This window comes from Epinephelus fuscoguttatus, linkage group LG15 (assembly GCF_011397635.1).
Source record: "Epinephelus fuscoguttatus linkage group LG15, E.fuscoguttatus.final_Chr_v1".
Taxonomy (NCBI): domain Eukaryota; kingdom Metazoa; phylum Chordata; class Actinopteri; order Perciformes; family Serranidae; genus Epinephelus; species Epinephelus fuscoguttatus.
This window is the reverse complement of record NC_064766.1, coordinates 6,393,819-6,414,421: the sequence shown is the minus strand read 5'-3', so window position 1 is coordinate 6,414,421 and position 20,603 is coordinate 6,393,819. Positions and strand designations below refer to the sequence as shown.

At 39.7% G+C, this 20,603-nt stretch overlaps 1 protein-coding gene across 3 annotated transcripts in view; it reads left to right on the top strand.

Moving 5' to 3' along the window:
• Positions 1-20,603, top strand: part of map4l (microtubule associated protein 4 like) — a 146,966-nt gene that overhangs the window by 46,258 nt on the left and 80,105 nt on the right. For all 3 annotated transcript variants that reach the window (XM_049597693.1, XM_049597691.1, XM_049597690.1), the window contains exons 3-5: positions 15,123-15,209; positions 16,913-16,990; positions 19,864-20,103. In XM_049597693.1, coding sequence (XP_049453650.1) covers positions 15,123-15,209; positions 16,913-16,990; positions 19,864-20,103 — 405 coding nt within the window. The remainder of the gene's footprint in view (positions 1-15,122; positions 15,210-16,912; positions 16,991-19,863; positions 20,104-20,603) is intronic.

Below are 20,603 nucleotides of genomic sequence, written 5' to 3'. Positions count from 1 at the left end.
CTCAGTAAAGGCAAAGTTCTACTGCAGTCTGCTAGTGTTTTTATCAAGCTGGGAAGGAGGTGTGTCTGCTGAGGCATGAGAACACATCCCTGCAGTGTGTGTACTTTCACTGTACGTATGTGTGAGCGAGATGCAGGGGAGAGAGAGAGAGAGAGAGAGAGAGAGAGTGTGTGTGTGTATGTGTGTGTGTGTGTGTGTGTGTGTGTGTGTAAGACACAGCCACTCTGCAGTAGCAAGTATGTGTGTTTATCTGAGCCATTGTTTTTTTTGCTTTCCTAAGTGCATGGGTCTGCATTAATGTTTACGCGCGTGTGTGTGTGTGTGTGTGCGTGCGTGCGTGCGTGCGCGCACGCACGTGTGTGTGTGTGTACAGTAAAAGACACTGCAGTCACATGTGACTGCAGTGTCTGCAGTGAAGCATCAATATCAGCAGATAGCATCTACACGCACATGCAGTTCTGGTAAGGTCATCACACACACACACACCTTAGCTGTCACTGTCAATAATTAGGACGTGCTGCTGAGTTCAGCAGATGTGTTGAAGTGAATATGATGTAACTGAAGCTTTTACAGCACTTCCAGAGACCAACACTGACAGACTGACAGACTGACAGACTGACAGATGAACCCATCTGACATCCTGAACAACTGAGACAGACGGACAGACAGAGGATCTGAGCTGTGTAGAGTTCACACTTAAATGGTTTTAGCTTTTAATTTATGACTTGTAGTATCAGTTGTAATGTAGTAGCTTGGGACTGAGAAATTCAAGGATAATTCTGTATTATAAAGTTTTTGTTTTATTTTGCAATCTTGGCCGTCACTCCTATCAGTTATGATAACATTGAACTCACCAAACTAATTGCTGAGATTTGGAAGCTTGACAACATCAGTACAGCAAAGTCCGACAGGTTGTAATTTTATCTGGAGGTAAAACAAAAAGTGTGCACACTTGAAATGCCTCATTGCACAGAAAACAGTACACACAAGTAGTACAGTAGGTCATAGCTGAAGCAGGAAGTAGTCTGTAAGCCCTGATGGTTGTTTACAGCAAACTAAGTCTAATGTTATTGTTAATTTTCAGGTCCAAATAAATTTAGCCTGGGGTGTGTATAATCCAACTGACTTTGCAGAGGTGGGACCAAGTCATTGTTTTGCAAGTCATAAATAAGTCACAAATCTGTGTGCTCAAGATAGAGCTCCAGCTGTGGCCCTTTGCTGCATGTCATACCCTCTCTCTCTCCCCCTTTCACACTCAGCTTTCCTATCGATTAAAGGCAAAAATGCCCCAAAATATCTTAAAAAAAAAGACTGACAAATCCCAAGTGAAGTCTCAAGTCCTGAACTTTGAGTTTTGAGTCCTAAACGAGTCGTAGTCTGCTCTTCACAAAATGTAATGCCATCATTAATTTTACAAAAATCATGAATGCTTTTTAGTAGTTGTATTTATTAGTTAAAACAAGTTTGTTAAAACGTTTAAGTGTTTAGCTAACTTTAGCTAATATTAACTCACTAACTGTGTTAATATTAGCCTTGAGTTACTGTTGTTTGTGCTACTTCGAATGTCGAACAAAGTTGAAAGTTGCATCTTTGTAAAAACGTGACTCAAATTCTCAAATCTCAGCAAATAACTCAGTGAGTGCAATGTCAATATTTCTGGTAGCAAAAACTACCAAAATAAGACCCAAGTTATAAAATGCGTTTCCCCTTGTTGCATTTTTAAAATTTGCTGGTAGAGAGGGTTTCAGGAGGATCCGAGGGTGTAGTTATGCTTTAATGTCTATGAACAGCACAATGTTTGGCTCAAGTTAGACACAAATAGGCAAAACCTTCTGGAAAGTAAGATCCAGGAAACACACATAATTCACACTTTCTTTTACAGATTTTCTGAGAAAGTGGTTCAAATTTGCTCTACATTTGGATGGAAACCTGGCTTGCATTGGTTAGCTTAAAGGAGAAGCAGTACCCCCCGAGGTACCACCAGTTCCAGTCTGCTAGTCACAGTAACTGGATTTGCATCATGTATTCAATGGCCATGGGATTGCACCATTATTACGGAGCATCTGGAGTGTGTTGTTATGCTGTTAATGGTTGTCAGGACCAGAGCAAAGTCTGCACCCAGAGGGAAGAATCATTTACCTTTTCCTCTGCTTCCCTCTGCTTCTGTTTCCATGTGTTTATTTCCCCTTCATTTACTCATGGCCTGATTACATACAGCTCTATTTCTCTTTCACTTTCTCCTGCTACATTAGATCATTATGTTGTTCTCCATCATTCATTTTATATCTAGTAAAGGGTGCTCACTTTCCATGCATCCCATCATCAGTCATCTGAATAATAATGAATTAACTTATCATCCATCCTTCGCTGAACCCCCTGCTTTGTCTCTTCCCACCTCCCCTCACCTCCCCCTATCAAACCAGTATTAGCATGATATAGGTGGTTAAACATTGCATGATAACACTGGAGAAGGAAACATTAGAACTTATCAGTGTCTTTTTAAAAGCGTCTTATCTCACATCACCTCTTGTAACCAGGATTGCTGCTAGTTATGTTAATATATGTACTGTATGTGGGTTTGGCTTTGATTCGCACTTTTACAAGCAAGGACTACCCCATCCAGCAAGATGTTTTATGAAAAACGATTGGGGTATGTGAGGCTTGAAACTTGCTATTTGCTTTTCCAGTTGCTGTCTGTATTGAGGGTAAGCTTTGGTGGGGAATCTGCTGTAGCGCCTGGTCATGGTGGACCCCCCACCCCTCAGGACCCAATGGAGAGAAGGAAAAAGAGGAAGAAACAGGGTGGTTGGAGGGAGAGGTGCAGAATGTGAGAGTGAACGAGGAGAAGGGGTTAGGTGGGTGTAGGAATGCTGGAGGTGGCGGAGTTGAGGTATGGTCCTGCTCCTAAAACTCTGTTAGATAATTAAAGGATAAAGGTCTGCTTGCAGTTACATCACTAAATTTGTCTCTGAAAATAAGCAATGGTCAAAGTTTGGTGGCGCAGGGATGACTCAGAGGGTTGGATAGCAACTAGTGTAGTGGGCGAGCTAACAGATAGCACACTAGCTAGATGGGAATGCTAGTGCTAGTCAGTCAACAAAGTCACAATAGCTCTTCAGGCTATTGTGACCTTTTCAAACTAGCTTGCCAACAGTTGATTTGCGGTGAAATGTGGCCATTTCAGGCCAAAACCATGGAGAAACAAAGAAAAAGTCAAAAAACAATATATACATTAGGTACTTTCTTTAAACAGTTTTATATTTCAGTTCTGCTTGAAAGCATTCTGGTCACATGGCCTGCAGTTAAAAGGGTTAGGCAGGCAATGTAAAAAATGTATCTAATTGTCAACAAATCCCACTGAAGTGATTTCAACAAGCACTCTCTGAGTATCGACATCCTGATGTTATTTCTCCCTTGTTGTCCAGTAACTATGAAAAATACATCACTGGGCCACACTGTTGCACCAGGTGACATGTTCTGTCATTACCATGAAAGCATTGTAGTTTATGTGACTTAATCCCGCATATACCGTCCTGCTGCTCCAAATACTCACTAGGGCACCAAATCTGTGTTAATCCACTGCTGAAAATAGTCCCCAACAAATGCCCTATTTCCTGCTGTTTGTGTAAACTAATGCAAAAAACTACAGTGCCCTACTGTTTGAACCAGTGGGCACAAGTGCCACAGGCAGGGTAGGAAATTAACAAAGAGACAGACTAACACATTGATAGTTACTTTGGACTGGTCAATGGAAAACCATGTTCCCTCCCTTTGCTACCCACTGCCTTCATCATCCCTCCCTTACTTTCCACTCCTCCCCTCGGTCCCTCACTCTAACTGCTTGTCTCTCTCCAGAGTCAGTGACAGCTGTGAGTAAGGATGGGATGCTGTAGTTTGACATTCACCTTCTCTGTCCTTGGCTTGAAGAGAGAGACTTTAGCATTAGCAAACGCATACACGGCAATATCAGCTGCGTGACACTGGGGACAGGGACGGGCCTGGAATGACGTGATAACATCAGGAGATTATCATGGAGAATGAGAACTTGTTTTTTTTTTTCGTATACTTTTTTTTACATATTGTGGGGAAAAATGTCTAAACAAAAGGAAAATAATGGGAGAAATGGTTAAAAAAAGTCAAGTGTTCACTAAAAATTACCTGTAACCACAATCTCCTCTTATTGGAAGATGAGCAGCATCCCTGGACTAGTTAGTGAATGGTTATTTAGTGTGGTTAGATACTGAAAGAATATTAAGAATCATTCTCTGAAGCTGCTTTCTTAAAGGTATATGTTGCAGGATTGTCAATTACTGTTTGTAAACACTCTCACCATTGAAAGGGATAGTAAAAGTCTACGCCAGATTTACTCACGTTTGGTGATTCGACTCACTATATTTACATTTTTTTTGGTGCTGTGTGGATGCTTGCTGCTTACATTCTTGCACCTGGTCACTTGCTACCTTTATATAAAGCCCTGACCTCACCTGAGCACTGTGGGGGCCCATGCCCATAAAGAACCTGAACTCAGAAAATAAGAAAATACATGCAAAGAGCAGAGTCTCCACAGAAAGATACGCTACCACACACTGAAAGTGGATCATAAGTAATGACTGAAAGGGATTATATGTGAGTCTGTACATTGTGTTTTAGGAAAATCCTGCATAGTATACCTTTAACTTTGCATCAAAATCTATGACTATGGATTGGCTTCCTCAAATCTGTCACAGCTCCTTTGAGTATTGATACTAAATGTCACTTTTCAGATTACAGGAAAACTGTACCCAGCGTTGCATTTTCAGCAGGCCTTTTACACTAATTAGCCAAATGGTTGCTGTGAATTTACATGTAAAGGTCAAAATATCTACATCATTCATTAATGGTAATGAGTTTGCTGTTGCCTGGTGAAAAATGGCAGTAACAGACAGAAAAGCAAGAGGAATGATATAGGTGAGGACCAAAATAGAAATTATTACAAGATATAAAACATGCACTTAGAATACTGCTAAGAGCACAACATTTACACTAAATGCAACCATTTGATACTGACCTTGTTGCCCAACTGTTACTGACCCATAAGATGTGTATCTAAATATAGAGGCAGAAGGTTTGCCCACAGGCTGACTACCATCATCTAGAGAGCTGCTCTCTTGCTGTGAGGTGACCTGCAAGTGGCTTCGGCCTTGGTACCTCCACAGTTTATGGTCCATCAATGCAAAGTGCACTTCAGCAAGGCCGGAACCACTTTAAAGGTACTGCACAGCAGACAGCCCTGCACTCTGACCTCTGAGAGGAAACGTATGAATTTGGGGCTACAGTATGTTAGGACCCTTAAAGGGATAGTCCAACAATGTGGTATTGCATTTTCGTAAATGTCAGCCAGTGCAATAGTGTGGCCCATTGATGTGGTTTTATGGGGTCAGTTCACCCACAAATCAAAAATTCTTATTTTTCTCTTACCTGTAGTGCTAGTTATCAATCTAGATTATTTTGGTGTGAGTTGCTGAGTGTTGGAGATATCTGCCATAGAAATGTCTGCCTTCCCTTCAGTATGATGGAACTAGATGGCACTCAGCTTGTGGTGCTCAAAGCACAAAAACACATTTGAAAAACTCAACAGCAATGTGTCTTTCCAGAAATCATGACCCAGTTACTCAAGATAATCCACAGAGCTTATTGTGAGAAGCTTTATGTAGACACTATTTTCTTTCTACCGAACTACACCCGCCAGCCATATTGTTGTGCAGAGGGAAATGTACATATACTGCTAGCTTACATAGTACTACCAAGCTAAGTAAACATTACTCTCAGCCAAGGAGGACGCTATTGTTTTCATGCTGTCACAAGCATGAGCCTCTCGTCAATGAACAGATGCACGCTTTCCTCTGCGCAGTGATATGGTTGGTGGTTGTGGTTCAGTACAAAGAAAATAGTTCCTTCATGAAACTGTTCACAGCAAGGTCTGTGGATTATCTGGAGTAATCAGGCCATGATTTCTGGAAAGATACATTGCTGTTGAGTTTTTCAAATGTATTTTTTTTTTATGTTTTGAGCACCACAAGCCGAGTCCCATCTAGTTTCATTAAATTGGAGAAAAGGCAGACATCTCTACGGCCGATAACTCCAATACTCTGCAACTCACACCAAAACAATCTAGACTAATAAATAGCACTATGGGTAAGAGGGAAAATATGTCTTTTTGATTTTAGGTGAACTGGCCCTTTAATTTGCTTTGCGATCATTGATATATTCCTCAGTCAAAGTGACTAGGCACTTCAATGTCTCATTATCATCCTCAACAGTATGGATGTTCAGTGTGCAGTCTTGTCAGATTTTCTCTCCTGCTGAGCGTGTTAGAGAATGGTCCCACAAGCAGCTCACAACTAGGACAATGTTCTGGTAAATGAATGAACCCGAATGACCACAGAAATTAAAGTGGAGTGAAGCTAAAATGAATCATCACCTTAAACTAGTGGTTAATGACTCAGAGGGCCACTTTTAAAGATAGGAAAATGCGTTACAACAGACATTGTCATAGAAAAGACATTAACACTGACCTGTGAGCTTTCAGGGAAGACACATTTCTCTCAACTACAGGCTTTATTGTCAAATATGGTAATATGAGTTAGGTAGAAAAAAACATCCATTGTAAAATATTTTGCATGTGCACTTCAAGGCTCAATTCCAATTCACTTCGTGTTCCCACCACTTAGCCCTTACCCCTCCATTTTGTGCATTTACGTACAGGGTTGCCAACTCTCACGCATCTGGCGTGACTGTCACTCTTTCATCGTCAATGTCACTCTCTCTCTCCACCATTGCTGAGTCCTTTTTTTTTTGCTTCTTTTTTTTTGTTACGTCCAGTCCATTGTGTGGCTTGACTGGACCGCATACTATTCTCAGAAAGCAAGTTTAGGTTTCATGGGGCTTTGCATAGTTTCGGTTTCAGCAAAGTTGCCCGATTGGGTTAGCCTTTGCTGCTGCGCTGGTATTTGGCTTATGTTGTACCAAATTTTCTCATTATTTTTTTCTATAGACAGCTTTCTGTGACATTAGAGCTATGGATTGAATAACGCTGGAGTATCACTTTAAGCGATTTTGCCTTCTATAGCCATCTAGTGGACAAACATGGGAACAGCATATAATTTTACATTAATTGGGCATGACCTTATTATATAGAATTGCATACAATGCATACACTTGGTTGTTTCAAATGAAAACTCCAGATGATAAACTGCTCATGTATAGTTACATGCCATAATCATTCATGGCCTTAAATTCCATTCTTTAGCAGAAGAAATAAATGGCAGTTTACATTGGGTTTTCTTACTTAAACTTATCTGTAGGCCTAAGGCCTACATTTTTCTCCTGGGGCTCACAGATGCTAAACATTTACCATGTTTTATGACAGAGTCTCAAAAGTCATCATTTCAAGGCCCTTTTTTGAAAATATGCATAAATGTACACAGGTCATTGAAAGTCCTTGAATCTATCTATTTCTGTATGAAATTGCATGAAAATAGGATTTCGCCACGTGAATTTTCAAAATTTTCTCGGGGGAGGACCCCCGGAACCCCCCTTGAAATCATTCTTTTTGTCACAGCAGGACGTATAACTGGATTTCGTAAGCAGATGATCAATACTACCATCAGATTGAAAAAATTGACCTTGATCTGCGCGGTAAAACAAATATTGAGCATCTATGGACATATGTGGGGCTTAGGCCTATAGATATGAATATGTAAACGTACACTCATTTCTTGTGTTTGCCACATGTGCATATTAACTCCTTTAAGGTAAAAAAAAAAACAAAAAAAAAACACGCGCCACTGTGTCCACGTAATGACCACGCACACACAAGCAGATATTACGTCACAAGGTAAAATCTCACTCCGGCCCTCTGACCCAAGTTGGCAACCCTGCACGTATAGAGGTAGCATGTCCCAAATGTTGTTGGGATAGAGTGGTTGAGCAAAGTGTTAGGACCACACGGACTTCCAACCCATGCACTGCTAGTGCCAGGCAACGAAGCAGTGTTTGTTGGCTTGTTTGATCGATTGATGGCATGAAACTTAAGTTGTGAATGAATCCCGAGCATCCGTACTCTTCTATCTCCATCAGTTAAACGGCAAATGTCAGCATCATGATAATACCATTTTGCCATATGTAAAAGTCATTAGTGACTACCGTTGGCGTATCATTGTTTGAAGGGTCGTCCCGTTATAGGGGAAGATTTTAATCACTGGCCCCTGTAACGCTGTTGTAAGGGGCAAAGGGGCACTTGAAAATGAGAGTTAGGAATAAAAAATCAAAAATGGGATACAGCCTTAGAGTACAGGCCTTGGCACATTGACTTACATGCCTTGTACCTGTGAAAACAACCTTTTCAGATGTACTTGTGTTTTCTATCCTCACTCTTTGTAAAGCACACAAACCACACGTCTCAAGGCCCAAACTTCTTTTTTTTTTAGCCATTTTCCTATCTTTCTATTTTAACTGAAGATGACTTGACATGGTGAACTAAAACAGAAGGTCAACTTTGCATCTTACGAAACACTGCAGTGTAATATGTTAGTGAGCAATGACGTGAACATACAACCAGTCCGTGTCAGGCGCAGTGGCGACTCCAAGCCCATCAAACTGTATTTCTTCAAACAACGCAATAAAAGCTATTTTTGTGGTGGTTCCCCACATGTATATTTTGACTTGTTTCTCCTGGCAGTGGGTTTCAGAGAGCTTCTAGTCCAGTGATGCAGAAATGCCATAAAAATAATGTCTGAAAAAAAGAAGGTGTTTGACCTTGAGGCTCGATACTGGCTCCTGTCCTCAGAGGACTGTCTGGGTTCTGACTGTGCCTGCACGCACATGTCCGTGTGTGTGTGTGTGTGTGTGTGTGTGTGTGTGTGTGTGTGTGTGTGTGTGTGTGTGTGTTATGGGGATGTCTGAGAGAGTGGTAGAGAACAAAAGCAAAAAGTAAAGGGACGCTAAAAGAGCAAACTTTTTACTAGTAAAGCAGCTGGATACTGGCCTATATTGTACATCTCTTTATTTACTTTGAGACTGTGCCTCTATTGCCCGTATATACAGTATGTATGTGTAGCTTCAATAAAACATCATTACTAGTATTTTGTACTGTAATTTTTTGTGTTAGTGTCTCTGAAATGTAAGACTACATTTCCCACAAACTAGGGCTAATGATTTGAGTAAAATATGTACTGCAAGTTTTGGACCGACATTATGATCGTTACTTAAACTGTGAACAAGAGAAGATTGGGTCAAACATAATCAAATTTATATATACATTTAAAAAACAAAGACATTAAGATTATAATTAACAACAACAAGTAAGTCAGTCATTATAGGGAAAAAACAACTAAACTCAGCTAGTATAAGCTTATTTGAAATGACAAGTTTTGCTCATACATGAGATATTACATTAGGTTGTGATAAACATTAGTGTTGCTAAACAGTAGTTTAAAAAAAAAAAAAAAAAAAAACAACAGTTAGCAGCTCCTGGGGTTGAGCTGTATTATAAGTGTTGTCTCTACCTGGTTTTAAAGGCTACATTACAATAAACTGATGTAAAAAAATCTTTGTGTAAATATTTTCGCGAAAGCACCAATAGTCAACCCTACAGTATTGACACAATATCAACATTGAGGTATTCGTCAAAAATACCATATTTAATATTCTCCATATCGCCCAGCCCTAGCAGCTATACACTCAAGCTGCTTTAGCTAACGTTATTTACTCAGAAGGACGGAACAAGTCACTTCACAACTCTGTTAGATGTGTTTAGAAATATAACTGGCAGGTTTCTAAAAGTGTTTTCTATCTACCAGCTGTCTGACATTCATTTATCATGACAATTAACTGCTAAGCCCTGTAAATGGTAAAAAGACAACCCACTCTCTGCTGCATCACACCAGACTTCAAAAACATACAGAGGTTTGTTTCTTACTTAAGAAAACCTTTTGACTGAGTACTGATACAGACAAAATCATGCAGAGGGCATTTTAACCACATTTCAGCCGGGGGTTTAATTTTGTAGTCTGGCCAACTCACTGAACAAGTGTTAAATCCAGGTCACGTAACTCTTGAAAGAAGAAATAGCAAATTCTTACAAACTCTTACAAATGAAAACACTCAGTGGCTTTACTGTTACAGCTTTATGTGGTCTGGTATGACCAGCTGCTTATGGTGGCTAATGTCAGCTAATGTTGGCAAACTTTAGGTAGACATTGCTGTGTGATTGACATTAATGTGTCAGTTTGCTTACTTTATGACTCCTCTCTACCTGTGTTACTGTTAAACTCTGTTAAACTTATTTTCTTCTTGTGGCCACAGTGACCGCTGTCTTACATCCAGCACAGTGCACTGTCATTGCTAGTTTCAGACTGATGCAGTTGTCATTTTTCCTGGACAGTGCCCATGTTATGTAAGTAGCAAATGTACTTGGGACCATTAAAGGATGCATTGCTGAGATAGTAAGATGCGCCTACATAGATGGGTTCACAAAGTGCATAGACCCTGCTTGTTACTCACACAGGAATGGGTTGCAGGGGATGTAATAATACATCATTAATGAGAAAAAATATTAATTACATTTTCCAAAAAGTGAACATAGCAGAGAGCAAAGCAGAGCTGCAATGCTGCAGAGCTGCTGTATGACTCCACATCATGAGAGACACTCCGCAAATTTATGCCCAAGGAGCAGCATAACTTCATTATTTCAGAAGCTAAAATTTTAGTTCTGTTTCCTCTGTAAGTTGATAACTGCAGTTCTTAGTTTTGCTGCTTAAATGTCCAATGATATGTGCTGCATTCACATCACTGCTCTTACTGTGTTCCTCTTAGCCGAAACCCCCATGCTGCTCTAATTTGCCAGCTCCGCTATGTAAATAGTAGTGCATCGGGTGCTTTTAAAGGGAGCAGGAGTTGATGTTCTGATTGGTTAAATTCATGTTACACCTAAACATATCCTATGATTAATTAAGAGACTAAGTACAACCCTTTTGCCCCTTGTGCCTTACTTTGCATCCAGTTGTGCACTGTTTTTCAAGCAAAGTGGAGTGCAACAAACATTAATGCACTTGAGCCAAGAACTTTAAACCATGTGCTATAAATCATTCAAATAGAGTCCCAGGTGTCACTTCAATTAGCTATACCTTAGTAATGTGATACAGTTGTCTTCATAGTAAGCAAAGTCATCTGTTCAAACTAAACAAAAAAACTTGACTTTCATAGATTTATAAATACATTAATAGTGTAAATAATTCTAAATAAAATCTCGGCTCTTGGCATTTGACTGTCACAGTCACAGCTATGCTCTGTCACAAAGGTGATGGTACTATGAGTTGTGCTTCACCCTATGTGGCATCATTTGTTTCCTTGTCTTTACTGAAAATGTGAAATTTCATGAAATAACTGGGTGGTGTGTGTGAAATACAATGCTTCCAATAAACATTAATGTCTGTATTGCAATGCCAATAAATTAAACTTAATGTGGTAATGATGTTAAAACTGATTGGGGCACCTTTAAACAAACAAGGACTGGCATTGAAATGCAATTTTAAGATTTTTTAGATATTGTTACATCTTGCATGCAAAAAGTAAAGAAAGCAAAACGAGGAACACAAAGAGCTGTTGAGTGAAAGTGTGACAGTGATGAGAGAAAACAGGAAAACAGACGTGACTCAGAAAGATCGACTGGCAGCTGAAGAGTGATCAGCAAGGAGGAAAACTAGACAGAGGAAGAAAAGACTCCTGTGACGCTCTGTCTAGAATGACTCTGCAGTTATTGTGTGTGTGTGTGTGTGTGTGTGTGTGTGTGTGTGTGTGTGTGTGTGTGTGTTTTGTTTCAGCTGGATGTAAATTCAGCAGTTCATGGATGCCTTACCTTTATGAAGCCAAAAACAGATGGAGCTATAAAGAAACACCTCCTCTCACAAACATACTTACACACTGGATGCAGTGTGCGTAAACTCACAGTTAAAGCAGACTTGTTAATTATTCATAATATCCACCATTTCACTGATACTGGTCCAGTGCCAGAAATATGTGTCCTTATTCCCCTTAAATACATTGGTAGAAAACAGGTCTCAGACGTGTCTCAGAAGGAGGAAGTAATATTATAATTCACTCAGAGTTTTGTAGGCTTCACTGCCTATCTTCCCCCCCTGGTATTTCAGGACCATGGACAGATACATACCTTATAATATCAGCTATGTAGCAGCAACAGGCTAATGCATGGGAAACTATGATCACAGTGTACTTGAGCCGAGTGTCCTTCATTAGAACAAATTGTATAGATAAAGATATTCATTTGTAAGTATTCCAACAGGAAGTTGGAACTGGCGTAAAGGGGAGGTTATACTTTCATTATTTCCATTTAATGTTAATTTATACTTCTGTTCCACTACGCCTCAGAGGGACATATGTATTCACTCTATTACATTTATCTGGCAGCTATGATAATTATAGTCTGTACGAACAGATAACTTCACATGTATACAGAGCTCGAGGTGACTTGATGAGAATTTGGGATCGGAAGAGTTCTGGTTTCTGTTTGTAGCCTGAGCAGTATTGACCAATCACGTTCGAGTGGCATGTTAACAGTCTGTGTGGAGAGGTGATGTCTGATGATAAAGTAGCTTAAGCTTTTCTTTGAATTTATCTGCATCATGTGCAGATATCTGCTGACTACACTGGATCAGCCCGAAATGTCGGTCCTTGTCCCTAGAGGCTTCTTCATCAGACCGATAGCTGGTGGGTTCCAAGATGGTGAATATTATTATCAATATTTACATACAAAGCATGAAATGGGGCTGTAAAATATGAAGCACTGTTACAGACTACATCTCTAAATTGTTTATAATGCAGTATGATTTCCCTCAAATTCAACAGTAAAATGCTCAAACATCAAATGCTTGTAATGGCACTTACCAAACATAAGCATAGTAATTACAGACCACTGTACTGTGGTCAGAGCAACATGGCTGTGTGCTCTGTGCTCAGCACGCTACTGTAGCACAAAAACATTCTCATCATCAGCTGTCTCAGGCACGTCTTCATTTTCAGAGTTGCTTTCGTCAGAACTCCCTAAGATCTAAGAAAGTGCTGCTCTGCAGTGAACCTGACACACCAGTGCTGCCTTACACACCGCGGCTCTGTAAAGAGCCAATAAATGTTTTACAGCAGGGGTGTTTTAGTTCATGAGCCACATATAGCCCAATTTGATAGCAAGTGGGCTAGACCAGAAAAACCATTGCATAATAAGCTATACATAACAACACCTTCAAACGTTTCCTCGCTTTTAGTTTTGAGATGCTCAAGCCCATTCTGCAAACATTAATCCATTTACAAAACAGATGATGAACAGACTGAGATGTCTTGAGAAAAATAAGTGTAATTTCAACAATATGTTTCAGTTTTTTTCAGTCAGTCCACTGCTCAACATCATTACATGTGCATTTTTCAAAGCATGTCCACCCCTGTGTATTAATGCTGTCATCACCACATCAAACTAAAATGGAAGCTGTTGAGGAAGCAGTTTAAGTTATCCCCTGCCTCACAGACCATTTACAAATCTCAGTGTCTTAGCAATAGGTTTCCAGCACTATTGATTTAAGATAGAAGTCTGATATGGATTCTTTTGTATTGAAACTGCTAACTGGTGGTCTGGTGGTGGTCACGACAACAAGTTTGTAGTTGGTAAACAGTGGATGAGAAACTAGTGGTAGCGGTCACAGAGCTATATGACTTAACAAACAGCAGTTACCATGATCTCACAGCAGGCATTGAAGCATTTAAGTGCAGTGCTTGAAATGGCCATCATCATGGTGGAGCTCCTGGACCAACTGGTGGTACTCCCCATGATCCACCCTCTTTTTTAGGGCCTCAGGTGCCCACACAGATCTAAATTTCACTGTGCCCAACAAACTATTTACTGACAGCCTCTCAGAGCTACAGCAAGTACCCTCTGTCTGTCATTTCAGAGAGAGGATGAGAGGGGAGTTTAAGGCTTAATAAAAAAATGAATTAAACAGAATGAAATATATGGTAGTGCACCTCACACAATTAAACTGCCACTAGAGTAATCTCATGAAATCCATAACAAAAGCTTTTTTTTTTTTCATCGAAAGCTTATTTGTGAAGCTCCTGCTGTTTAGTTTCTCGTGACAGGTGTTCATTGAATTCTGAGGCCTTGTTTTAGTTTACATAGATATGGATATTGAGTGGATACCAGTAAAGCAGTGTAAGTAGGGCTTAGCACAATTTGATCGAGTAATGGCCCCTGATGTAGTAAATATTTGTATTATTTAGCTGGTAATATATTTTATTGGTATGATAATAGTTTATGATCATAGTACGTTTTATTGATCATAGTACGTTTTATATCTGTGCAGCTTAATGGGATTCAATGGAGCCAGCAGTGCAAATCTTTACTTTAGTCAATGGGTGATATCATCCTTTTGATTTCTTTTATTATACAGCAGCACTTTAGAAATTCCCCTCCTCCTCCTTCCTCCCCTACTTTTAACAGGAATATCAAACATGTACTTTGTAAATGTATTTATCAATAATGTGTGAGCTGTGTGAGTATGTTATGTGTGTCTTGGTATGTGTGCCTCAGCGGTTGGCACATATGCATCGATCCTTTAAGACACATCCACAGACAGCAAGCGTTGCCCAGGGAGCCACAGATGCTGTCATCCTCTCCTTGCGTAACCATGGTGATAGTCCCTTCAGCGACGTGTTGTGTCTGCTCGTCTCACCGTCAAAAGATGTACACAACACACACACTAACAGGCTGCAGAGGCTGGTTTTTTGGACATGGCACCTGTTTGATAGTTAAACAGCTGACAGAGCAGAGTGACAGATTCAGGTGCAGTTTTCAGTTTGACTATGTGGAGAATTTTAAAAGAAAGGCTCCAGGACACAGTCTGTGTTCATAAATATGTAGGTCACTCATCCGAAGTCTGGGTTTCAGTCTTTTGTTTTTTCATAGCTGGAAATATGTGTCGTATGTAATTCGAGCTATGATAATCTTGACAGAATAACTAACCTGATGTTTCTGTTTGCTGATTGGCAGTGAGGCTGATAATGTTTTTTATCTCCTTTAGGTCCAGGAATGATGTCATCAATGATGTCATCAGGGGGACGCCAAGACCCACCAGGACAACCTGCCTTCAGCTCTGACTACCTGTCTGGTGAGGGTGGAGGACGTGCTGGTCATTTATCACACAGTTTTCCCACTTAAGTATAAAAGAAGTTTACATATTAGTTTGAGTATAGTTTTGTTGTTGCAGGGGCCCATGGGAGCTGTAGTCCCCCCTGTAGGTCACTCCAAAGATAACACTGTAATCACACCCCTGTGAGGCCAGAAAAGCGGTCACCTTTTAGATTTGTTTACTGAAAACTGTAGTGCCCACAACATTCTTTATGTGAATACCAAAATGAGCAATGTTTTCTTACATAATCCTCAACACAAACATATTAAACATTAAATGTCGTGCCATTTTTATAGAATTATTGAAAAGAATCAGTTATTGTTTCCATCTACTATTGTTACATCAATATATACACAACAAAATGACAAACAAAAGAGTAAACCTGTTAAGTGGTAGTAGTGTGTGGAGGCTGTGTCTTTAGTGTTAGACGTTAAAGAAGGGGAAGGATGCATGTCACCATCAACATTTATTCAAAGATTCTTCTTTTCTTTTTGTTGTCATGCCAAAATTTGCTCATACGTCTTGTTTTTCATGCTCGTCATAGTAGGAAAATCAGAAATGTTACAAATAACATTTAAGTCCGGGTAAAACAAAAATAAACATGTGTAATGATTTCATCACATCACAGAAAAATGTGATAATAACCACCTAGCCACATTTGAATGATTTAAACAATTGCCAAGCATAAAACATAAGCTTTCAAAATTGTCAAAAAATGAGCAGTATTCTCTGCTCTCAGACACTAGGGATTTGTTTGCTAAGGGAGCTGAGATTAGGAACAAGCCACCACAAAGGGATAGACTCTTGCTAGCAGCTAACTCAATAGCACAAAGCACGCACACCCCCTGAGCCGAGGTATGAGGTGCTGCGCAGCAACAGACTCTTTAGCAGCTAAAGCAGGAGCAGTAGTACACACAGTCTATGGTAGCACAACACACACGGTCTGTACAGAAGAATGAGAGAGCTTGGCAGCAGCTGCTCATTCAGCAGCTAACAACAACTAATGTTAGCACAGAGCACAGACCCACAGCAGCAACACTGATGCTTATCGCTCTAATGCTAGTAGTAACATAGTTTTTATACAGTAGGGGAGGAATTATGTTCAGGATGGTTCCAATGCGTCATCGAGCCATGATTTCAGGCCCGCCCCAAAACTCCTGGACACAGAAATGTTGAAAATTTTTACTCCACAATACAGTATAACACAGTTCCCATTTTGTCATGTATTCAACATGTATTTTTTTTTAACATGTATAATGCGTTAAGAAAGAAATCACTGATTTTGCTGTTCCCGGACTTTAAATGTGGCTGTGTTCCATTCAAGTGTCCAGTAAGCTATGGCAGTATACCAGGACCCTGAAACTAAAGCAGCCAAATGGAATTCAGCCATTGTTCATTTCATTATTAACACCTTTGGTTTTCCTACTGTGTGCCATGTCAAAATGTCCAAAGTCAAACATTAAGCATTTATTTTTATGTTCTGTCCCACTGGCTCATTTCATTCTGCTCATCTCTCCTGATTATGCACCTCTTTTTTTGTCACTCCTCCCACACATTTTGACTCTGTATCTGGCTGTCTGCCTCCACTGTCCACTGTCACTCTCCTCTTTTTCCTCCTCTGGTCACTCTTCCATCTCTCTCTCTCTCTCTCTCTCTCTCTCTCTCTCTCTCCCCTTTTTCAGGTCCTATGATGGGTGGGAAGACAGATCAATGGAGCCTGAACAAGACAAAGGACAACAGCATGCCTGACTCATTTCTAGGTCCACTTTACTTTTTCACCTCCTGTGCCATTTTGACCTCTGACTACAGAGGATAGGATATCATATTCTCTCTCCTCTCTGCATGTATCTGACCATTCTGAAAGAGCAAAATTAGAAACTCATTTGGTTGAAATTAGTGGTTAAAGTCTGTGAATAATTTTAAAAAAAAGAGGTTATATATGGTGTGGTGATGGTTTCAATTTGGCTCTGGCTTTATGGAATATTTTGCAAGCTACTACTATGTAGTTAATCGGCACTGCTGTTGGATGTTTACGCTCCACTAGTTTTGCCAGTCCTTTATTTGTCTTTCAGTTATTCCAAAACTCCTGTTCATACCACACATGCTCAGCTTTTTGTTTTTGTTGTCTGCTTGTAGGGCCTGAACAAAAACTGTTTTCTCACAATATATATCACAATATGACACATGTTGATAAATCAAAATGTTTTACACATATAACATCTAATTTTTTTATTACAATTTTCTATGAATCATGGACAACAAAATGGCAATACAAAGTGATATATGATAATATTAAACTATTACTCAGTCCTCTCTGTTACTTTCACTCCCTCACGCAGCTTTAGCCATGTTTTAAACTTTCCACACACACAAATAACTTATTTTATTTATTATTCTGTATTTCAGTTTTAACCTATGCACCACATTTCTAAGACAATTTTTAGTTTTTAGCGACGTCATCAGTCAGATCTGAGTTTATGAAGTGATCGACATGAAAAGTTGTGTGCGTGCCTCAAAGAGACAGTTCACCCCAAATTATTTTACATCTTACCTATAGTGCTATTTATCAATCTCGATACTTTTGGTGTGAGTTAGAGATGTCTGCCTTCTTTTCAAAATAATGGAACAAGAGTAGCTGGCACTCAGTTGGGGTGCTCAAAGTGCCATAACAATACATTTGAAAAGCTTAACAGCAATGTTTCTCTCCTGAAGTCATGATCCAAGGCCTGTACTACGAAGCAGGATTTTTTGTTAGCAAGGTAACATAAGGGTTCGCTCTGGGTTTTCAGCACTAGGAAGCTGGTTCTCTTTTTCCCAGGATAAATCACTGTGGTTACTTATGCTGAGCAGCTAACCTGCTCCGGAGCAGGTTAAGTTCAGAGTATCAGATCACAGCCTGTCAACACCCCGACCTCTGACCAATCAGATCACTGAAGAAATAAGCATCCCAACTTAAACAAAACTCTGGAGTGACAGGTAAAAAAGAGTAGTTTATAGTTAGTTATAGGTCAGTAGAATCATGTCATTGTTTCAGGGCTCTATTTCCACTGGTTTTAAAACACAGCTTATAACAAACGGAAAGATTGTTGACACACTAAACACATGATTTTAGCAATATTTCAACTTATGCAAAAGTTATTATAGTCTGCAGTGATTCCATCACTGCAGCTCAAAATAACATGAGACACCTGTGTGATGAGAACTATGGAAAAAAAAGACAATGTTTTATTAGAAAAATAATCCACACGCTTTTAAACGGCTCAGACAGACCTCATCAGTCATCAACAAGGCTACTTTTCCACCCTTTACTTCGGTAGCAGAACTAGTCTGATAAACAGCAAAAAATACTCTATACTAATGGCGCATATAACCTAGTGATACCTACACATAACTTATGTCTCAGCCGATGGTGAATTTTTGAATAGTATTTTCAGTATTTCTGCATTTTTCCTTCCAAGATTACAGAGTAACGTTTACATCCCTCACCATTGATATTTTACTGTCTCGCAGTCGGACACACTTTCAGTGCCCTTTCATCTCACATGATATGAAGCAGCCTTCTTCATTCATGGTTCTGAAGATGTCGCTTGTTAATTATACCTCCGCCTCTATCACATGAACACCCTGGTTGATAACCAGCTTTGTAGTACCTGTTATCCAGATGGCCAATTTTAGGGTCAGTCAAACCAGATAACGAATTGTATTAATACAATCCACAGACCTTGTTGTGAGCACTATCATGTTAGAACTAGCATGCATCCACTGCTACCTTACCTAGCGCCACTGAGCTAGCTCATATTACAGCTCAGCTTTTTTTTTTTTTTTTTTTTTTAATTTCTATGAGTGATGTTATTCAGAGTTAACAGGCTTTTGTTTTGGCAATGCAAGTATAAGTACTGCATACACATTTACCTTTTATAGTATTATGGCTTGTTTCCCATGTACCTTGATTTTGAAATACTAAAGATGTCCATAATTCAGCTATCATGACATTGTGGTAGCATGTTTTCTACTGTAAGGAACCGTATAACCCCGGTTACAACAAATACCTAAAGCCACTAAATGTAGAGCTTGTATGTAATTATATTATGTTTCAAATTATTCTGATAGCATTTGCTATAGTTGGTAGAAAATTTTGACACACAGTGAAAACTGGTGCAATTGGCTGACAGTTTTTGATACAACAACTGGAGGAACTAATCAGACATTTTCAAATTTTACATGTAATAGCTTAAACATTAATAGGTAATGCTTGAATTTGTCACTGACAATTAGTTATTATTATTGTTGAAACTAGTATGGTATACAAGATGTGAGGGGTTTTCCCAACATTGCAAGTTTTGATTTTTTTTCTTTTTTTTAAATAAAAGACTATGCATTTAACAAGCAGAAACAGTACATGTCCTTTCAGTAGGAAAGTGTATTTTGAAAAGTTACAATGCATTTAACAAGCGTAAATTGACACGGCATCCCAGAACGTTAACAACAGAAGCACCCAGGATACCTAATGTGCCATATGTAGTCCATTGACCAAGCAGCAATACGTGACCAGTTGGGAGTGAGACCATGTTGCAGTCTTTCTAGAGCGAGTTGTCTGTTGGTGATGTATCTCTGTGTTCTGTCTCTCCATCAGGCTTCTCTCAGTCTGGGATGGGAGGAACTACTGGGTCCAGCCTGCCACCATTCCAGACCAGCATGAGCTCCACTGTGGGCCAGACTGGGATGGGTTCAGCTATGGACACCCAGAAGAATTTGGGCATGTTTGGTGTGGAAAACAAAACCACCAGCAACACCAGTGGAAGCAGTCCATTTAAAACCAGTGAGGTGTTTTCTTCTGGTGGCCCGGAAATCCACTCTATGGATCACCCTGCAGGTATCAGAGAGGGGTGTTTGCATGTGTTACTGTGTGCTGGTGGCAGCATGGGACGGTGGAGTCAGGAGAATGAGGAAAGAGGAGGGAGTCACTGTATATGTTTGGTTTGGGGTTCATAAACTTTTCTAGGCAACATCTCAGCTGAATACTGAAACTCATAATACTAAAATAGTGAGCAGGTGTTTTCATGTATATTTTTAGGGATGCTGGTTGGATTGAGCACAGTTTAAAAAAAGGTTGGCTGAAAAAGAAAAATCTAAATCCTGGTCATATCTTGAATTTGATTTAATAAAATCCTAAATATTAAGCTAATTATTATAGAACACTGGCATGGGTTCCTGTAGCAGCGCAGCAGGAGGGTGGGATCAGAAGAGTAACAGCCTGATCACATGTTTTCAGCAGCAGAGGGCAGCCTTTTCTAATTGTTTTCACTGTAGATGGAACAATTCCAGCTCTGCTCGGACATCACTGGTTGCCTCATGGCTTTGTGCTCTGTGCAC